Below are 20,101 nucleotides of genomic sequence, written 5' to 3'. Positions count from 1 at the left end.
GTTTTACAGATTCCCTTTAGTTTTGATTTATGTTGTGCATTTAACACGACTATGTATGTTAATATAATCTTGGGAGTTCGTTACAGAGAATTGAGGTGTTTGGTGTTCTTTTACCTCCAGGGATCCCAAGAGTTTCCCAAGGAAACCCGAAGGGTTTTGAGTTGCGATAGAGAGGATAATAAAGATGAGGATCAGATATGCCGTTATTAGGCGTGCCTGGTGGGTTTGTTTTTTTAAACCTTTTCCCGCAAATGTTTCCCTGGCTAGGCTAGTACCTTGTTTTCATGCAGTTACAGCTGTTCGGCCGTACTAAGCCTGAGCCTTTTAGAAGTGTACTATGAACAAATGAAATACATTATTTAATTTAGACAAAATTTTTGCCAAAAATGAAATCTTAAGAAATCCACCAGCGGGGGAAAAAAACGATAGTCACACTGATGCATGTTAAAGCTCTTTGTTGATTAGTTGGAGCTTTTGCTGAAATGAAGCTGCTGCTTTGGTCTTTACCTTTTAGCTTAGTTTTCTGGTACTAGTAAAATTGGCACGTTATTTTATTAGCTTATTAAACCTGTGGATGCTAATTTTTTGTCACAAAGGTTTTGATTTGTGGTATATTTTTCTTTGCGGAACTCTGTATGGCTTTTCAATTTTAGTTGAAATTCCCTCCATGGCCTTTGGGAGTCCCTTGGTGTGTCTCCAGAGTAAATTTCGATTACTCTACATTTCATCAATGTTGGAGTGGCAAGAAAAAGGAGGAACTGATTTGGGGTGAAAAGGTTAGATTGCATACATCTTTGTTTCTTCCAACGTGTTTTTATTTATATTTTATAATTTCTCAAAGCCTCATAATGTCCCTTTTCCCTTTGAAAAACTTGCTTTTTTGACAGTTATGTAACCAGAGGAAATGTGTTCCAATTATTTCTGAAGTTCCATGTTCTCTGTACAAAGGAAGCATTTGATATGTATTCTATAGCAATCAGTGACCATAATTGTTAAGGTATAAAAGTATATATACATTCATTGAACTGTAGTCACTGTATGTATATAGGCTGTCTAAACCCCAAATTAAGTTATTGTAAAAGGAAGTTATTCGACTACTTTATGTAGATTAAATAAAATAGATCCTACTGCTGTCTAATCATGTTCTCAAAACCTCCTGTAGCTTATTAAAAAAATAGAGTTTGGGAGGAAGGTAGGTTAAAGAGCCCCTTCTGGTTCTCATATTACCTCTCTTTCTTATGATTGTCTTCTAATTTGCATCATGATGCCTCCCTTAGCTCCTAGTAAGAGGGCTTGTGGGTGTATTGATGAGCAACTTCCCTTTCTTAGTGTGAGACTGAAGGAGATCAGAGGACTTGAATATCAGGACCCAGAGAAGGTCAGAGAAAAGTTTAAGTTACTTGCTTAAAGAGGTTTTTGTGTTCTTTTGGGAAATCAAAACTTATTTCTTAGATGCTTCTTTCTTTCACTAGCATGGGTAATTTCTGGTTGTTTTGTAAGAACTTTATTGTGAGTTTTGAATGGGTGGTTGGGGAGAGCTGTTGGCATAAAAATAATTTAGGTGCATTCTCTAGAACCTGTGGAATACCATGCCAGCTTAACTTTAATCAGAGGGATCACAGGGAGGACTCAGAATTTTGCTGTATCATAGGAAATAATAATCGTGAAGTATGGTAATGAGGACATTATAGTTTGCTGATTCTGAAAGTAGATTTTTATGTTAACATTTGCAAAAGTTTTAAAATTTATCACTGTCTTAGCTGCATCTCTAGATACCAGTTAATTTATGGAGTTCTTAAACATTTGGTCCTGAGACTGACGAGTACTTTATTAAAGATAAGAAGATGGTTTGGATACAAAAACCCTTAAATTTTTTTTCCTCGATATCAGGAAGTCTTCTGTGGTTTCAGAATTATTGTTCTTTTTCTAATTATTGTGATTAGAACTGCTGACTTGAACTGTAGACTCTATTCGTATTTAGGCATATCATATATACTTGCTTGTTTTATAGACTAGACCCCGCAAGGGCTTGCAAGTCTGCCGTGGGGGAGGGGTCTTGCACGTCTGCGTGAGAGGAGGTGATGTAGGTCAAGTGGGCTCAAAAATGCTTAGGGATGGAATGACAATTTTTAAATCACTGCAGGATATCTGTGGTTATAAACCATATCGATATATTTAAAATTCTTAAGAATAGAGTTTCTCTCAAGTTTACAGTGTTCAGTTCAGTCGCTTAGTCGAGTCCAACTCTTTGCAACCCCATGGACTGCAGCACGCCAGGCCTCCTCATCCATTACCAGCTCCCGGAGTTTACTCAAACTCATGTCCATTGAGTCAGTGATGCCATCCAAACCATCTCATCCTCTGTTGTCCCCTTCTCCTCCTGCCTTTAATCTTTTCTCAGCATCAGGGACTTTTCAAATGAGTCAGTTCCTCATATCAGGTGGTCAAAGTATTGCAGTTTTTCAGCTTCAGCATCAGTCCTTCCAAAGAAATCCCAGGACTGATCTTCTTTAGGATGGACTGGTTGGATCTCCTTGCAGTCCAAGGGACTCTCAAGAGTCTTCTCCAACACCACAGTTCAAAAGTGTCAATTCTTCGGCGCTCAGCTTTCTTTATAGTCCAGCTCTCACATCCATACGTGACTACTGGAAAAACCATAGCTTTGACTAGACAGACCTTTGTTAGTAAAGTAACGTCTCTGCTTTTTAATGTACTGTCTAGGTTGGTCATAACTTTTCTTCCACGGAGCAAGCGTCTTTTAATTTCATGGCTGCAGTCACCATGCGCGGTGATTTTGGAGCCCCCCAAAATAAAGTCTCTGTTTCCATTGTTTCCCCATCTATTTCCCATGAAGTGATGGGACCAGATGCCATGATCTTTGTTTTCTGAATGTTGAGCTTTAAGCCAACTTTTTCACTCTCCTCCTTAACTTTCATCAAGAGGCTCTTTAGTTCTTTGCTTTCTTTCATAAGGGTGGTGTCATCTGCATATCTGAGGTTATTGATATTTCTCCCAGCAATCTTGATTCCAGCTTGCACTTCATCCAGTACAGTGTTTCTCATGATGTACTCTGCATATAAGTTGAATAAGCAGGGTGACAATATACAGCCTTAACGTACTTCTTTCCTGATTTGGAACCAGTCTGTTCCATGTCCAGTTCTTACTGTTGCTTCTTGACCAACGTCTTCCCTTGTTTCATTGGCATCCTTTGTGGTTGTTTTTTTAAGTCCATCGTGCATTTTGATTGAAAATCAAATTTATGGCAGGGAACACAGTGAAATTTGTAATGTGACAATGTGATAATAGCCAGGACTGTCAGAATATGCCAGCCATCCTCTGTGATTAGGCTCATTTGTGTTCTTAAAACTTGAGACGCATGTATAAAAATGTCCTGCATTTTTTCCCTGCAGTCTTGTGCATTTTCTCCCCTGCCTTGTCGTGTGTACTTTAGCAGTGTTATGCTTTCTAATCAGGATTTGGCATAATTTATCTTGCTTGTTTAAGAAGTATATTCGGATACTTTCCAGTGGAAACATCGGTTTTTATATGAAGTGATCGGCAAAAAGTGATGCGAAGTTGAAATGAAACAGGAGGATTTCTTTCTAAACCACAGCCTTTATAATTAGAACACAATCTGTAGGGCCTTAACAGCTTTTATATTTTAAAAAACAATTTCCCAGATCTTATTCTTTTCTATTTTTTTTGGGTGGGGGGCCTTTACCTGTGTTGACTGGCAGTAGTAATAGCAGGCATTCTTGAGTTCTTAATTCTAGAGGGAATGCATCTAAATTTTCTCCCTTAGTTGTGATGCAGATTTTCGGAAGTTAGCCTTTAGCAGCTTGAGGAAGTTTGTTGTTTCTTTGTACCCAGTGCTGCTACTCTGTTTTTCTATGTGGGTTGGCAGTCTTTTCTCACTAGAAATTTCCTATTACTCCCTTTGTCTTTGAGGTTTTAAAATTTCACAATAATGTGTCTAAGTGTTATTTTATTACATGTTCTATTTTGCACTCTATGCTCCCTTTCAGATTGAAATGAAAGAAATCTTTAATTCGGGAAATTTCTTGATCATTTCTTTAAAAAGCATTTCTCTTTATTTTTCTCTATCATTTTGGAACTCATTCTGCATCTTTATCTGCTATTATTTCTTACCTTTTTATGTATATTTTTTATGTTTCTCCCCATCCCTGTATATTTTGAGGTGTGTTTTTCAGGTTTATTGAGATATAATCTTCTTATCATTTCAGTCGCTCGGTCATGTACAGTTCTTTGCTACCCCATGGACTGCAGCACACCAGGCTTCCCTGTCCATCTTCTTATAGATTATTTTTATTTTTTTGGCTGCACTGTGCAGCCTGGAGGATCTTAGTTGCCTAATCAGGGATCTAACCCATGCCCCCTGCCGTGAAAGTGTGTAGTTTTAACCACTGGACCGCCAGGGAAGTCCCTATTACAGATTATTATTGTTATTATATTTTTAAATTTTATTCTTGATGATCTTTTTCATTGTACCTGACTGGCCAACTTTTTCTTTTTTCCTAAGCAAAGGGCAGATTTTAAAGGACAAATAATTGGCAGAATCAAGTAAAGTCATAAATACTAATACAGTGATTAGGAAACATAGAGAAGCAGTTCGGGCTAACAGACAGGATGGGAAAACAACTGAAGCAAACTGTTCAGAAGCCAGCAGTAATCCTTAAGACTGAGAAAGCTGAGCCAGATTAAAGCAAGTGAGTTAAAGAGGTGGCCTAAAGGAAGAAAATGAGAAGAGATGAGTTTGGGAAATTGTAAATTGATTTGGGAAATTGCAAATTGGAATATATGAATAATGGAGAAAAGTGGACCATGTTTGTTTCATTGTAACCACAGATGAGATATATAAAATGGTAACATAAGACACTTGGAATTTTGGACAGTGGGGAATTTCTTAATCTAAGGTATAACCATTTTTGGCTGCAGAAATAGCTGCTGTTGTCTGAAAACATACCATAAACTACACATCTTGCAAGATACTTACACTTATGTGTAAAACTTAAAACAGTACTGCAAATTGGTACTGTTATTATCTCATTTTACAAAATAGGAAACTAAGGCTAGAGAAGACCCTGTTCAGAGCCTTTAAGGTAGTAGCTTTAACCTGCTGCTGCTGCTGCTGCTGCTGCTAAGTCACTTCAGTCGTGTCCGACTCTAATACCACAATAATATTCTGTTCATCCAGAGGACGGACTTTCAGTAGCCTCAGCTTTGTAGAAAACGGTGAAAAGAGACAGTAATAATAATGACCCCCTAGGCATCTTCTAAAAAAGGAGCAAAGAAACTATTCAAACATGTTGCCTTAAGAAAAGTGAGAATTACCTGCAGGTTCTTTCTTGGCTGAATGTGTCTGGAATAAAGAACAAATTAAATGTTAGGAGAGAGGAAGGCAGGAAAGACAAAAATAAAATATATCGATCTGGGGCCAGTGAACAAGGGAAACCAAACCAGCCCCCGTGTTCTTATTGGTTCCTCAATTCAGTTCAGTTCAGTCCAGTCGCTCAGTCTCAGTCGTGCCGGACTCTTTGCGAGCCCATGAATCGCAGCATATCAGGCCTCCCTGTCCATCACCAACTACCGGAGTTCACTCAGACTCACGTCCCTCGAGTCAGTGATGCCATCCAGCCATCTCATCCTCTGTCGTCCCCTTCTCTTGCCCTCAATCCCTCCCAGCATCAGAGTCTTTTCCAATGAGTCAACTCTTCGCATGAGGTGGCCAAAGTACTGGAGTTTCAGCTTCAGCATCATTCACTCCAAAGAAATCCCAGGACTGATCTCCTTTAGGATGGACTAGTTGGATCTCCTTGCAGTCCAAGGGACTCTCAAGAGTCTTCTCCAACACCACAGTTCAAAAGCATCAATTCTTCGGCGCTCAGCTTTCTTTATAGTCCAACTCTCATATCCATACATGACCACAGGAAACACCATAGCCTTGACTAGACGGACCTTTGTTGACAAAGTAATGTCTCTGCTTTTTAATATGCTGTCTAGGTTGGTCATAACTTACCTTCTAAAGGGTAAGTGTCTTTTAATTTCATGGCCGCAGTCACCATCTGTAGTGATTTTGGAGCCCAGAAAAAACAAAGTCAGCCACTGTTTCCCCATCTATTTGCCATGAAGTGATGAGACTGGATGCCATGATCTTAGTTTTCTGAATGTTGAGCTTTAAGCCAACTTTTTCACTCTCCTCTTTCACTTTCATCAAGAGGCTCTTTAGTTCTTCACTTTTTGCCATGAGGGTGGTGTCATCTGCATATCTGAGATTATTGCTATTTCTCCCAACAGTCTTCATTCCAGCTTGTGCTTCCTCCAGCCCAGCGTTTCTCATGTTGTACTCTGCATATAAGTTAAATAAGCAGGGTGACAATATACAGCCTTGACGTACTCCTTTTCCTATTTGGAACCAGTCTGTTGTTCCATGACCAGTTCTAACTGTTGCTTCCCGATCTGCATATAGGTTTCTCAAGAGGCAGGTTAGGTGGTCTGGTATGCCCATCTCTTTCAGAATTTTCCACAGTTTATTGTGATCCACACAGTCAAAGGCTTTGGTATAGTCCATAAGGCAGAAATAGATGTTTTTCTGGAATTCTCTTGCTTTTTCGATGATCCAGCGGATGTTGGCAATTTGATCTCTGGTTCCTCTCCTTTTCTAAAACCAGCTTGAACATCTGGAAGTTCACAGTTCACGTATTGCTGAAGCCTGGCTTGGAGAATTTTGAGCATTACTTTACTAGCGTGTGAGATGAGTGCAATTGTGCAGTAGTTTGAGCATTCTTTGGCGTTGCCTTTCTTTGGGATTGGAATGAAAACTAATTGTTGTATAACACAATCAATAGTAGCAACACTGTCAAGTTAGTCTGTTTCTAGTAGATTTCTAGTTAAAGTTAATTAAAATAGAAGTTTTTGTTTTTAAAATGTTGGTCAAGTGTTTTGGGATCTCCTTGCTGGTCCAGTTTCTAAGACTCCATGCTGCCAATGCAGGGGCCAGGCTTCGATCCCTGGTCAGGGAGCTATATCCCACATGCTGTAACTAAAGACCCTGTACACTGCAACCAAGACCCAAAGCAGCCAAAAAAATAAATTTTTTTTTAAAGTTGATCATGCTTTTGTTAATTGGAAAATGTGCTTTTATCTCATTTCTACAACACTGTAATTCTTGCCACGGAAACACTTAGGCTGAAAAGGGTGGTGGCTCAGACCATAAAGAAAAGAACCCAGAGTGGCCCAAATATTCTTGAAGGAGAAAAACAACTGGTGGACTTAAATTACTGAGATATTAAGATTTTTATTACTGAGACTATGTAGTGGTAGTGTGAGGAGAGACAAAAATAGGCCAGTGGAACAGAATGAAGAATCCAGAAATAGCATCTTATATATCATCTGGTTTAGAAAGGTGAGAAAAGAGGCTGGTGGAGAAAGACTGGTCTATCAAATGCATGTTGCTAGGATAGTTGAATATCTCCATGGGGAGAAAAAGTGTATTTTGACTTGTAACTTTACAATACACAAAGCTCAATTCCAGATAAAAATATGAAAGGTAAAAACATAATAAAAATTTCACAAGAAAATACAGGAGAACATCTTCATGTAAAATATAGGCAAGGATACCAGCAACTCTAAATGTAAAAGGGGAGGATGGGTAAATTGGACTATATTAAGAACTTCTGTTCATCAAAAGTTACCATTAAGAAAGTGAAAAGGCGAACCACAGAATGTGAGAAGTACTCAAGATATACATATCTAATAAAGGGCTTCCCTGGTGGCTGGTAAAGAATCCACCTGCAATGCGGGAGACATGGGTTCGATTCCTGGGTTGGGAAGATCCCCTGGAGGAGGGCATAGCAACCTGCTCCACTATTCTTGCCTGGAGAATCCCACGGACAGAGGAGCCTGGCAGGCTACAGTCCATGGGTTTGCAAAGAGTCAGACACGTCTGAGCAACTAAGCACAGCACAATAAAGAACTCATATCCAGAATATTGTGAAGAACTCTTACATATTAATTAGATGGACAACCTGATAGAGAAATGAACAAAAGGCTTGAACAGATGCTTCACTGGGTATGAAATAGAGGTTATGTAAGTGGGAAGTTAACAAGTACACAGCTTAATTAATTATCAAGTCATACAAGTTAAAACCAGTGTGATACCACCCTACACCCATCAAGATGGCTAAAATGAAAAAGGCAAAAAAATACCTGGGCGTTGGTGAGGGTTTGTGGCAACAGGATTCTTGTTCTGCACTGATGGGAGTACAGATCAGTATACTCACTTTGAAAAAGTATCTGGCATTATCTGAAGCTGAACATATGCATACCCTTCGGGCCAGCAGTTTCAGCTGTCAGGGATGTAGAGCCCTTGGTGGTACACGGCGGGGCTCCTGGCATGCTGGTAGCCTTCTGTTTCTAGACATTAGTGTTGATTTCATGGATGTGTTCATTTTGTGACAGTTCACCAAGCCTCTACCCTTAGGACTGCTGCGCTTTTCTGTGTGTGTGCTATGCTTTGAGAAAAAATTAAGCATATATACTGAGACATGACTGATCTTTAGCTTTAGATGCCTACTGCTGGCTATCAAAGATAACTTTCTTAGATAGTAAGTTACTCATTAAGTAGTTGGGGTTTAGGGAAAGAAATTTTTAGCGTAAGGCGTATTTTAGAACATGTGCATAAATATGTTTTTATTGGAAGGAAAGACTTGTTGTCTCCTACGTGCTAGACTTCCTCAGCTTGTTTTTACTAGAAAACTTTTTGGTTATTTGATTTGTGAATTTGGGCCAAACATCTATGTGAAGACCAGTTTTTAGTTTATAATTGCAAAATCTGACATGAGAGTTTCTCTCCGTCAGCCTCAGGTATTTTTTTCTTTTCTGTAAAAATTTTTTTTCTTTTTCTCAGAATGAGTAGGATGGTGAGTGGTGGTAGAGGTGGTGATTTGGATTTCTAGGGCAGGGGTCGCAAAGTTTCAGCCCATAGGCCAAACCTGGCTCTGTGCCTGCTTGGACCCTAATGAATGAAAGATTGAGGGCAGGAGGAGAAGGGGACGACAGGATAAGATGGTTGGATGGCATCACTGACTCAATGGACATGGGTTTGTGTGGACTCCAGGAGTTGGTGATGGACAGGGAGACCTGGCGTGCTGCAGTTCATGGGATCGCAAAGAGTTGGACACGACTGAGCGACTGAACTGAATTGAATTTAGAACATGATCACATTTATTCCTATACATATCGTCTGTGGCTGCTTTTAGCTATAGTGACAGTCACAGGCTAAAATATTTCCTATCTGGCCCTTTTCAGAAAGTTTGCCACCACCGTTCTAGATCACCTACTTCTAGAGTGCTCATTCATGTGAGAATGTTGTTTTAAGACCCTTTGCTGTGTGATATGGTAGTCACTAGCCACATGTAGCTATTTCACTTTTAAATTAAACAAAACTCAAGTCATTTGTATGAGCCACATCTGAGCACTCAGTAGCTGCATGTGGCTAGTAGCACCTGTACTGGCCAGTGCCAGCGTGCACCATGGGCATCGTCCAGAAACTCTCTCCACCAGCCCTGTTTGAGCCACTTGGTTTCTCTACTGTCTCCTTCAATGATAATCCCTGCTGATATGCCGATTTCTTTCATCTGGGTTTTTCTTTTTGTAATTTCTTTCCATCCATTCAAACTAAGTTTGAATCCCAGTTTATTTAAATATTAAATATATGAATTGTTGACTGTTTTTTGTATGTCTTCTTTAGTTCACCAGGAAGATTATAAGGTATTTAAAAGCAGGGACTGTGTTCTCTTGCTTTGTAGTACCTGGCCCATAATAATCTTCGTCAGTGTTGTTGTTTTAATACATACTTCATCTCCCTAAATAGTGTAAAATTATTTTATTTTCCCCCTATAGGTATAACGAACTGTAAACTCCAGAAATATTCATATATATATACATATATATATATCAAAATCAAAGATGGGTGAGAAGAAACCGGAGCCTTTGGACTTTGTGAAAGATTTCCAGGAATACCTAACTCAGCAGACCCATCATGTCAACATGATTTCTGGATCAGTTAGTGGGGACAAAGAAGCAGAGGCTCTTCAGGGAGGTAGATTCCTCTTAATACCATTAAATAATTCATTTTTTATACATGTAATGTTTGTGTGTTGTTATCCATAGTATGAAGCCACTGTTGCTCGCTAATGTGAATCATTCTCTTTTGGGCAGAAGATGGGCAGTTATTTTCCCCCTTCTTTATACGGGTCAGGTTTTGCTGAGGGAGAGGACCCCCCCCCCCGCCCCACCTCCGCCCCAGAGCTTATCCTGGGGTCCAGAGATGCTTTCTCTCCTGTGCAAAAGTTGGGGTTTCTAAATTTCCTTCCCATTCTCCAGGTTCCATTAGCTAACAGTGGGTACAAGGAGCCCAAAGGGAGTCCGTCTTCATTACACAAGGCCTTTGGCCATTAGGAAATTTGTATTAGACCTGAGACAAAATAGAGGTTTTTGTTTCTTCTCTTAAAATGAAGAGAGGGCCCACCATGTGTGCTCACCTAGGAGGTGAAACTAGCCAAGAGAAAGCAGTGAGTACTTGAACCTGTCCTGCCTGCCCTACAGAGAGACCCGCGGGTTTGCTCCCACACGAAGACTGGGGTCTCTTCCTGACCCTCGCTCGGGAGGCAGCAAACTGCAGCCTGTGGGCCCCATCTGGACTGCTGGTGTGGGTGCTAAGAGTGGTTTCTACATTTGTAAATGGCTGACGGGAAAAAAGAAAAATAATGTCATGACACATGAAAATTAACACGAAATTCAGACTTCAGTATCCATAGTTTTACTGAAACATAGCCATGCTTGCTGACCTATTTTCTATAACTGTTTTTGAGTTACAGCAGCAGAGTCGAGTAGCTGTGAGAGACCCCGTGGCCCACAAAGCCTGTATTTGCTGTCTGACCCTTGTGGGAAAAGTATGCTAACCTTTGACCTAGATGGCCTAGGGCTTTGTAATCCAGGGACCAGCAACAGTAGAGAGCTGGTGAGAAGTGCAAACCATCAGGTCCCACCCCAGATCTACTGTATCAGCAGGTGTATTTTAATACACTCCCCAAGTGATTCCGTATGCATGTAAAATTTTGGAAGTCACTGCCTTAGAAAAGCAATGGGAGAAAGGGGGACACTGAGCCTTGTTGTCCCTCCAGTGCAATGGACCCATTGGATTTTGGACTTGCACCAACCAGCAAAGTCCCTTCTCTCCTCCTGGTGAGGGATGGAGGAAACCATAGAGCAGAGGGCTCAAACTGTCCATACATCCATGGCTGCCTCCTTAAGCTTTTCCCATGAAACTGGAGGAATAGACACTCCCTCTTAATGCTCTAGTGTACAGTTCCTGGACTCAGATCCAAGAGAGCAGGGTTGTAGTCCCCACCATCTGCTGGTTTTCCAGACCTGAGCACTTGCTCCTTCAGTTTACCTATACAAAGTAGTTGATTAAAATTGAACAGCAGAACATCTCTTAACTGAAATTCTTACAGGTTATAACATCCAGAGATATCAGGTACAATATTCCCCTTTATGTGCTTAATTAGAATTTTAAGATCCTAAATGCAACCCAGGGTCTAGAACATACATGTAAGCTGAGTGGAACTATAAAACTCAACATGAATTACTCTAGATTAAATATACTAGGATTTGTGAAGATGATCATGACAACCCATTGTATTTGTAGAAGCGGCTAGAATCTTAAACATGTAATTTCCATCACTGTTTACTCCCCTTTTTCTCCTTATCTGTCAGATAAAGGTAATGCCCTGTTCTTTTCCTCAAAAGCATGTTGAGCACTGATATGTGTTAGTGATTTGAGATCCCCCTCATATAATGCTGTCTTTGTATGGAATTAATGTCAGTTCAGAAAGACTGTGTGATTTTTGTGAATTTAACTTTTATGCTAAGTGACCTGTCAGTTTATGAAAGATTTCCTACCACTCAACACTAAATTGCTAAATTGAGTTGATGCTGAGATGAATAATTTCTTTTGCTATACTTTGTTTGTAGCTGGAACAGATGGTGATCAAAATGGACTTGATCACCCATCTGTTGAAGTTTCCCTGGATGAAAACTCAGGAATGTTAGTAGACGGGTTTGAAAGGACCTTTGATGGAAAGCTCAAGTGTCGGTATTGCAACTATGCCAGCAAAGGCACCGCCCGGCTCATTGAACACATTAGAATTCACACAGGTAACAGAGAAGGGGCTGGAGAGGGGCCAAGGAGGGCAGGTTGATCTGTCATATAAATAGTTGTGATTGTTTGAAAATGAAGGTTGATGTAAGGTTTGAGTAAATGGAGAAGTGAATCCAGTTTTACAAAGCAATAGCGTGACAGCATACAAGGAAGGAAGGTCCCTTGTAAGCTTTCCCTTCCTTAGCTATCTTCCTTCGTGATCTAAACTCAGTATCTGTCAGCTTCTCATGTTGGCCAGCTTAATGCTGAAGGCAGAATGATGGATGAATGTCTTTATCTTTATCCTAAGTGCATTGCCATTGCAGACTAGGGAGGAGGTTTCTGTAAAATTGCAGGCAACACTGCTAACCCTTAGACGTCGCCTTAGCCATCCCTTCTGTGAAAGGAATATATTCCACTAGTCAGTATAGTATGAAGATTGTTGTATGCAGCTTCTTTAATGGATTTTAATAGTCTTTTGTACATGTGTGTATTTCCGAAAAGCATTTTATTTTTGATGAGTTTCTAAATAATGAATGGACAAAATATGAAACTTTTCATAAATGGGCTACTCTTGCAGTTTCTCTCCCATTTTTCCTTTTAAACAGGTGAGAAACCTCATCGATGTCACTTGTGTCCATTTGCATCTGCCTATGAGCGTCATCTGGAAGCCCACATGCGTTCCCATACAGGAGAAAAACCATACAAATGTGAATTGTGTTCCTTCCGCTGCAGTGACCGAAGCAACCTGTCCCATCATCGAAGGCGCAAGCATAAAATGGTACCAATTAAAGGTACTAGGTCTTCCTTAAGCAGCAAGAAAATGTGGGGGGTTTTACAGAAGAAAACTAGCAACCTGAACTATAGCAGAAGAGCACTCATCAACTTAAGCCCACCTTCCATGGTGGTTCAGAAGCCAGACTACCTTAATGATTTTACCCATGAAATCCCAAATATCCAGACTGACTCCTATGAAAGTATGGCGAAAACTACACCAACTGGAGGCCTGCCAAGAGACCCCCAAGAACTCATGGTCGACAACCCTTTAAACCAGCTCTCAACTCTAGCCGGACAGCTGTCCAGTTTGCCACCTGAAAACCAAAACCCCGCGTCCCCTGACGTAGTTCCCTGCGCCGAGGAGAAGCCCTTCATGATGCAGCAGCCCTCTGCCCAGGCAGTGGTTTCTGCCGTGTCAGCAAGTCTTCCTCAGAGCTCCTCTCCGGCCAGCCCCGAGCCTCGGCCGCCACACGGCCAGAGGAACTACAGTCCGGTGGCAGGGCCGAGCAGTGAGCCAAGTGCCCACACAAGTACTCCAAGCATGGGAAACAGCCAGCCGAGCACGCCAGCTCCCACCCTGCCAGTCCAGGACCCGCAGCTTCTCCACCACTGCCAGCACTGTGACATGTACTTTGCCGACAATATCCTTTACACTATTCACATGGGATGTCATGGGTATGAAAATCCTTTTCAGTGTAACATATGTGGGTGCAAATGTAAAAACAAGTATGATTTTGCCTGTCATTTTGCAAGAGGGCAGCATAACCAACACTGAACACAATCACACTCTGCTCTCCTCGGTTGGCCTTCTTGTGTTTTGCAGTTTACTGTTGTTTGTTGTGGGGGAGGGGTGGGGTGGTGTCATCCCTAATAAGGTGTCTGCTAATTTAAAGTTTTATACATATAGAGTATAAGTTTGACAGTGGAAACAAAATGTCTGTTTTCTTTTTTCATAGAAGCCTCATCAGGGTCATTTATGTATTAGAAGAATTGGACACATTGGTATCTTAATTTTTTTCCTTTCATTTAGACATTTGAGAATTTGAGTGCAATCATAATCTTACAAGTGGTTATTTAAATTTCTCACATTTACAGTCCATAAAAACGTCAAGGCTGATGGATACTCTTGGTATTTCAACATCTAAATTACAGCTAGATGTTATTTCTGCCATAATTTCAAAATGGTAGAATAAATTACTTTCTCTTTCAAAATCTATTCCAACTTATTTCAATGATACTTAGAGGAATTGCCTTTGAAATTGCCCTTAATTAAAAATTAGTTAACACAGCTTAGTTGAATATTTCAACTACTACCAGTTGAAATAGTTTAATTTCAACTGGTAATAGTAAAGCAGTATCAGTGTAGTAAATCTTGCTTTTTTCCATAAGGGCAAATGTAAAACATTTAATTCTTTTAAAATTAAAGTTATAAATATATGAAGTAAAAGTTCTGAAAATAAATGAAACTTTAAAACTGTAAATTGAAAGTGGAGTTTAATATTTAAAATACCTGCTTATTCAGCTTCTAGTTTAAACACAGCAGTTTTCCATTGTATTCTTTTTATTGTAATTTATTTTAAAAACTACCAGTAAGTACTCCAGAACGCTAGAAATATCAGCGGGTTATCTATGAAGATGCCTTTTTTCCTTTTAATTTGAATTTTTCATTTAAATCTTCATTCTGTTACATATGAATTTTACAACCAAACTGAGAATCTGTTATTCCTTCCATTCCTTTGATGACCAAAGAGGTACAGTGGAAGTCATCCATCTTATTCCTAGGAAATGTGGTCCTTCCAAAAAAAAATCTGAAGTTTCCTTTTCCTGCCTTCTATCCATTTATTGCCCATAATTTTCAAGAAAAGGTGGATATAGAAACAAATGGGAAAATGTGTTGGTGAAGTAACATTTACAAAAATGAGAACATATGTCCACAACGAATTCTATTCTCCTCTTCAGAATTGGCCATTTAAGATATTTTCTGTGAATTCAAGTTATAACACTTACTTGCAGTTTTGCCAGTCTTTCATGTACAGCAAGAAAACTATATGAAAACTGTGAACTGAATCGTCGCCTTAGTAGAAGAGGATATAGATATAAAAATGCATTTAAACATATTTGTTTACAAAAATAAAACTTGCTATATAAATCTAGAATAATTTTGAATAGGAGGCTGTTGTTTTTATATTGTGTAATAACTAGCTTACTCTGAGGACAGCTTGGTCAAACAATAAAATATATTGTTACTAACTGTTGGTTTCTGTGTACTTTGCAAAATTTTTATTTTTAATTTGGTTCAAATCTTGAAAGTGTTACTAATTGGCTTCTTAAAGCAAACATTTTAATTATTAAGCATTAACTAAAAAGGACTTCTACTCTTAAAGTAAGTGAAAGGGAAATATTGGTGGTATCTGTCCACAAAAACCCCCAAGTGCCAAGTTAATGGATATTTTGCCCTCTCTTCCAAATACTACAAAGCCATTAAAATGAGTTCTTGTGGTTTAATCTAGTCTCCACTGCACTGTGGAAAGAGCAGCACTGAGGAGTTTCTCTAGACAGCGCTCCTTGTCAGTCTGAGGCCTGTGAATCTCCAGTCTGCAGTCTCTTCTGCTCTGTTGCTTGGAGTTCTTGCTCCTCGGATCAGTTTTAGAGCAGCCTTTTGCAAATGTGTAACTTTACCCTCGTATGTATATACTGTCAGAAACAGGGTGCTGTCATTTGGACACTTTTGTATTTATTTTTTTCTTCTATTTTATTCTTCATATAAAAGCAATACCACAAAATAGAAAATGGAAGTTTTCATTAAACAAAAAGGAAGAACTCTCATGTTAAAACCAGTTTATTAACTGTATATTCTGGGCCAAACAGTGACAAATATGGTGTTTGTTTTTTTTTTTTTTCCTGACAAACATGCTTTGAAAGAGCATTTTAGTTAAGATAATTTTTTCATAATTACAAACTAGAATGTATAATGTTTAAATTCCTATGACTTAAAGAGCATAGTTGTATTCCAAAGGTATCAGTGCTTGAAAGCTACAGTTAATTCTAAATGCACTAATGTTTTTGAAGCAAATCTAACTTAGAAACTTTTTTAGTATTGTATATTTAAAAATATTTAGGATTTTATTTAAATTTTTTGAGAATTCTGTATTGGAAAGATATTATCTTCCATTAAGTATTGAATATGTTTCTCCCATTTTATTTTTAATCATATATTTTATAGAAATGAGTTGAGAAAAGTTTAACATGCACTATTTATAATACTTTGCTGATAACAGGCAATGTTTTGAAACTAAATTTATTTTTGTTCAGTGAACATAAGTTTAGATTTTTAAAGTTGGTAGATAATTTATCTCCACTAATATTTTTTTAAGAAACTGTGATGAGATTAACAGGGAATAATTTTATTTCAGATTTTTATTAATATAGTATGTAGCTACAACTTCTTGAAACTCAAGTAAAGGCTAGACTTACTTTGAAAAAATTTAATTGGATATTTTCCAGTGCTGTCTCATTTTAGAAATGTGTTTGCCATTCATCTGCAGAACTGTTTGACAAAGGGAATATTACCTAAAAAAATGTCCAGAGATAAACCTCATTTAAGTTCTACAAAAATATTTATCAAATGGAAATATTATTTTTAAGAAATTCCCTGCTAAGGACTTTTCATTAAGTAGTCTTAGAGGTTATATGATTTCTTGAACTTGGTTTCATTAATATGTACTTTGATGTAAAGAACATATTTTGTATGTAAAATATAAAACTTGAGTATGGTTGCAGAACACACTATATTGTTTAGGGATTCCAGAGAGCAGTTTAATGCTGAAATAACTATCTAGTATGTAGTTCATATTGTGAATGAAGCTTTGCTTTTGTAATGTATGAATAAAAAAATCACACTTTCTAATGGATCTCGATTTTTCTTTTTTGAAAACTAGGATCCAGTTTTGTTAATATTTTTTCAGTATGTCAACGTTAATTTTTTTTTTTTTTTTTTACAGAAAAGGTTTTATGGCTACATTGGTTTGGATTTGTAGAATGCCTTACCCATGAGAAGATCTGTCATATGAGTTACCAACAACAAAAATGGTAACGTAATTAGCGTTTTGTCTCCTTCCTAATTTCTCTTTATTTAAGGTGTAACCCCCTTAAAGTGTTGTGGCACAGGAATGAGGAAGGCTTCCTCTGCTGCTCAATTATTCGTTTCATGTTGGGGTCCTTTAATGGACCAGAACCTGGTGTTCTGGAGTCGACTGATAAGAAAGTAAAGGAGAGAGAGGCTGATATTCCTTGGTTTATGCAGAAATCCAGTAAAGCCACTGACACGGCGCCCTCTCGATGGGGTGAAGGCGCAGAGCACCTTCTCGAGAGGGTCTTAGAAGCCGGGGCAGGAAAGTGAACTCAGAGAGCCTCTGCGCTCCAGGGGATCAGCCTGAAAGAGAGGGAGAGAGAGAGAGAGAAAGCAAGACACGGGGACCAAAGCTCTGATGGAGCAAAGGTGTCTTATTCAACATTGTGTAGGTATTTATACTGTCTTACAAGATAGCTATTTTCAGCAGAGATAAAATCAAAACTTACAAGTTATCAAGGAACCATGAGGTCATGCATATGAAAGAGAGAAGGTTGTAAATAATCACTTTTACCATATGGTTCATAAGAAGGAAGAGGGTACTTGTCACCGTATAGAAAAAATAATGAAGGAAATGCCTGGATTCCTCAGCCCCAAGGAGAGGAGCTTGCCTCTCCTCTTAATTCCTGAATATTCACGAATTAATAAGGAACAGAAAATTCCTGACAGATGCAAAACAGCACACAAATGCTGTTAAATGCTTCCTGACAATGTCACATCTGACAAGTGACTGATTGAAGGAGTTTCTATTATGACAAATGAACTGATTTTTTTCCTTCTCTTACTTCACTCAATATGACATTCTAGGTGATGTTGCTGCAAATGGCCTTATTTCATTCTTAATGGCTGAGTAACATTCGAGTTGGACTATAAAGAAAGCTGAGCGCCGAAGAATTCATGGGGTCGCAGAGTCGGACACGACTGAGTGACTGAACTGAACTGAACATTCCATTGTATATATGTACCATATCTTTGTCCATTCCTCTGTCGATGGACATTTAGGTTCCTTCCATGTCTTGGCTATTATAAACAGTGCTGCAGTGAACATTCAGTTCAGTTCAGGCTCAGTCAAGTCTGACTCTTTGTACATATATACAATGGAATGTTCAGTTCAGTTCAGTCACTCAGTCGTGTCCGACTCTGTGACCCCATGAATTCTTTGGCGCTCAGCTTTCTTTATAGTCCAACTCGAATGTCACTCAGCCATTAAGAATGAAATAAGGCCATTTGCAGCAACATCACCTAGAATGTCATATTGAGTGAAGTAAGAGAAGGAAATAAAATCAGTTCATTTGTCATAATACAAACTCCTTCAATCAGTCACTTGTCAGATGTGACATTGTCAGGAAGCATTTAACAGCATGACTCTTTGTCAGACTGGGCTGGAAGAAGCACAAGCTGGAATCAAGATTGCCGGGAGAACTGTCAATAACCTCAGATATGCAGATGACACTATCCTTATGGCAGAAAGTGAAGAGGAACTAAAAAGCCTCTTGATGAAAGTGAAAGAGGAGAGTGGAAAAATTGACTTAAAGCTCAACATTCAGAAAACTAAGATCATGGCATCCGGTCCCATTACTTCATGGCAAATAGATGGGGAAACAGTGGAAACAGTATTAGAATTTATTTTTGGGGGGCTCTAAAATCACTGCAGATGGTGATTGCAGCCATGAAATTAAAGACGCTTACTCCTTGGAAGGAAAGTTATGACCAACCTAGATAGCATATTAAAAAGCAGACACATTGCTTTGCCAACAAAGGTCCTTCTAGTCAAGGCTATGGTTTTTCCAGTGGTCATGTATGGATGTGAGAGTTTCTTCACATATCTGTGAAGAAAGCTGAGTGCCGAAGAATTGATGCTTTTGAACTGTGGTATTGGAGAAGACTCTTGAGAGTCCCTTGGACTGCAAGGAGATCCAACCAGTCCATTCTAAGGGAGATCAGTCCTGGGTGTTCATTGGAAGGACTGATGTTGAAGCTGAAAGTCCAATACTTTGGCCACCTCATGTGAAGAGTTGACTCATTGGAAAAGACTGATGCTGGGAGGGATTGGGGGCAGGAAGAGAAGGGGACGACAGAGGATGAGATTGCTGGATGGCCTCACTGACTCGATGGACATGAGTTTGAAACTCCGGGAGTTGGTGATGGACAGGGAGGCCTGGAGTGCTGCGATTCATGGGGTCGCAAAGAGTTGGATGCGACTGAGCAGCTGAACTGAACTGAAGGAACCTCCATATTGTTTTCCATAGTGGCTGTACCAATTTACATTGTCACCAACAGTGAGAATTTATATTCTCACCAATTTAAATTCTCTCCACACCCTCTCCAGCATTTCTTGTTTGTGGAGTTTTTGATGACAGCCACTCTGGCTGCTGTGAGGTGTATCTCATTGTAGTTTTGATTTGCATTTCTCTAATAACTAGCAATGTTGAACATCTTTTCATGTGCCTATTGGACATCTTTCCTCTTTGGATAAATGTCTATTCAGGTCGTCTGCCTATTTTTTGAGTAGGTTGTTTGTTTTGATGCTATTAAGTGTCAAGCTGTTTCTAAGTTTTGGAGATTTAACCCCATATCAGTCACATAATTTGCAAGTATTTTCTCCCAGTCTGTGGGTTGTCTTTTCGTTTTATTTCCTTTGCAAAAGTTTTTGAGTTTTAAGTAGGTCTCATTCGTTTATTTTTGCTTTTATTTCCATTATTCTGGGAGATGGATCAAAAATGATGTTGCTGTGATTTATGTCAGAAAGTGTTCTGCCTATGTTTTCCTCTTAAGAGTTTTATAGTGTCCAGTCTCATATTTGGGTCTTTAATCCATTTTGAGCTTATTTTTGTATATGGAGTTAAGGAATGATCTAATTTCATTTTTTTAAAATGTGGTGGTCCAGTTTTCCCAGCACCATCTGTTGAAGAGGCTGTCTTTTCCAACACTGTGTAGTCCTGTCTCCTTTGTCATAGATTGACTATAGTTGC

General features: G+C 39.0%; 1 protein-coding gene across 5 annotated transcripts in view; it reads left to right on the top strand.

Annotated features, from left to right (window-relative positions):
- Window positions 1-20,101, top strand: part of IKZF5 (IKAROS family zinc finger 5) — a 35,276-nt gene that overhangs the window by 1,179 nt on the left and 13,996 nt on the right. Inside the window, exons 2-5 of one of the 5 annotated variants that reach the window (XM_055559889.1) lie at window positions 654-776; window positions 9,922-10,120; window positions 12,058-12,240; window positions 12,832-16,969. In XM_055559889.1, coding sequence (XP_055415864.1) covers window positions 9,988-10,120; window positions 12,058-12,240; window positions 12,832-13,775 — 1,260 coding nt within the window. In that variant the 5' untranslated portion in view covers window positions 654-776; window positions 9,922-9,987 and the 3' untranslated portion in view covers window positions 13,776-16,969. Of the gene's footprint in view, window positions 1-653; window positions 777-9,921; window positions 10,121-12,057; window positions 12,241-12,831; window positions 16,970-17,001; window positions 17,090-20,101 lie in introns of those variants that run through there. The other 4 variants (XM_055559888.1, XM_055559890.1, XM_055559891.1 and 1 more) reach the window with 4 other exon arrangements.

Source organism: Bubalus kerabau, chromosome 22, assembly GCF_029407905.1.
Source record: "Bubalus kerabau isolate K-KA32 ecotype Philippines breed swamp buffalo chromosome 22, PCC_UOA_SB_1v2, whole genome shotgun sequence".
Taxonomy (NCBI): Eukaryota; Metazoa; Chordata; class Mammalia; order Artiodactyla; family Bovidae; genus Bubalus; species Bubalus kerabau.
The sequence above is the reverse complement of the archived record's forward strand: the minus strand, read 5'-3'. Positions and strand labels throughout refer to the sequence as shown.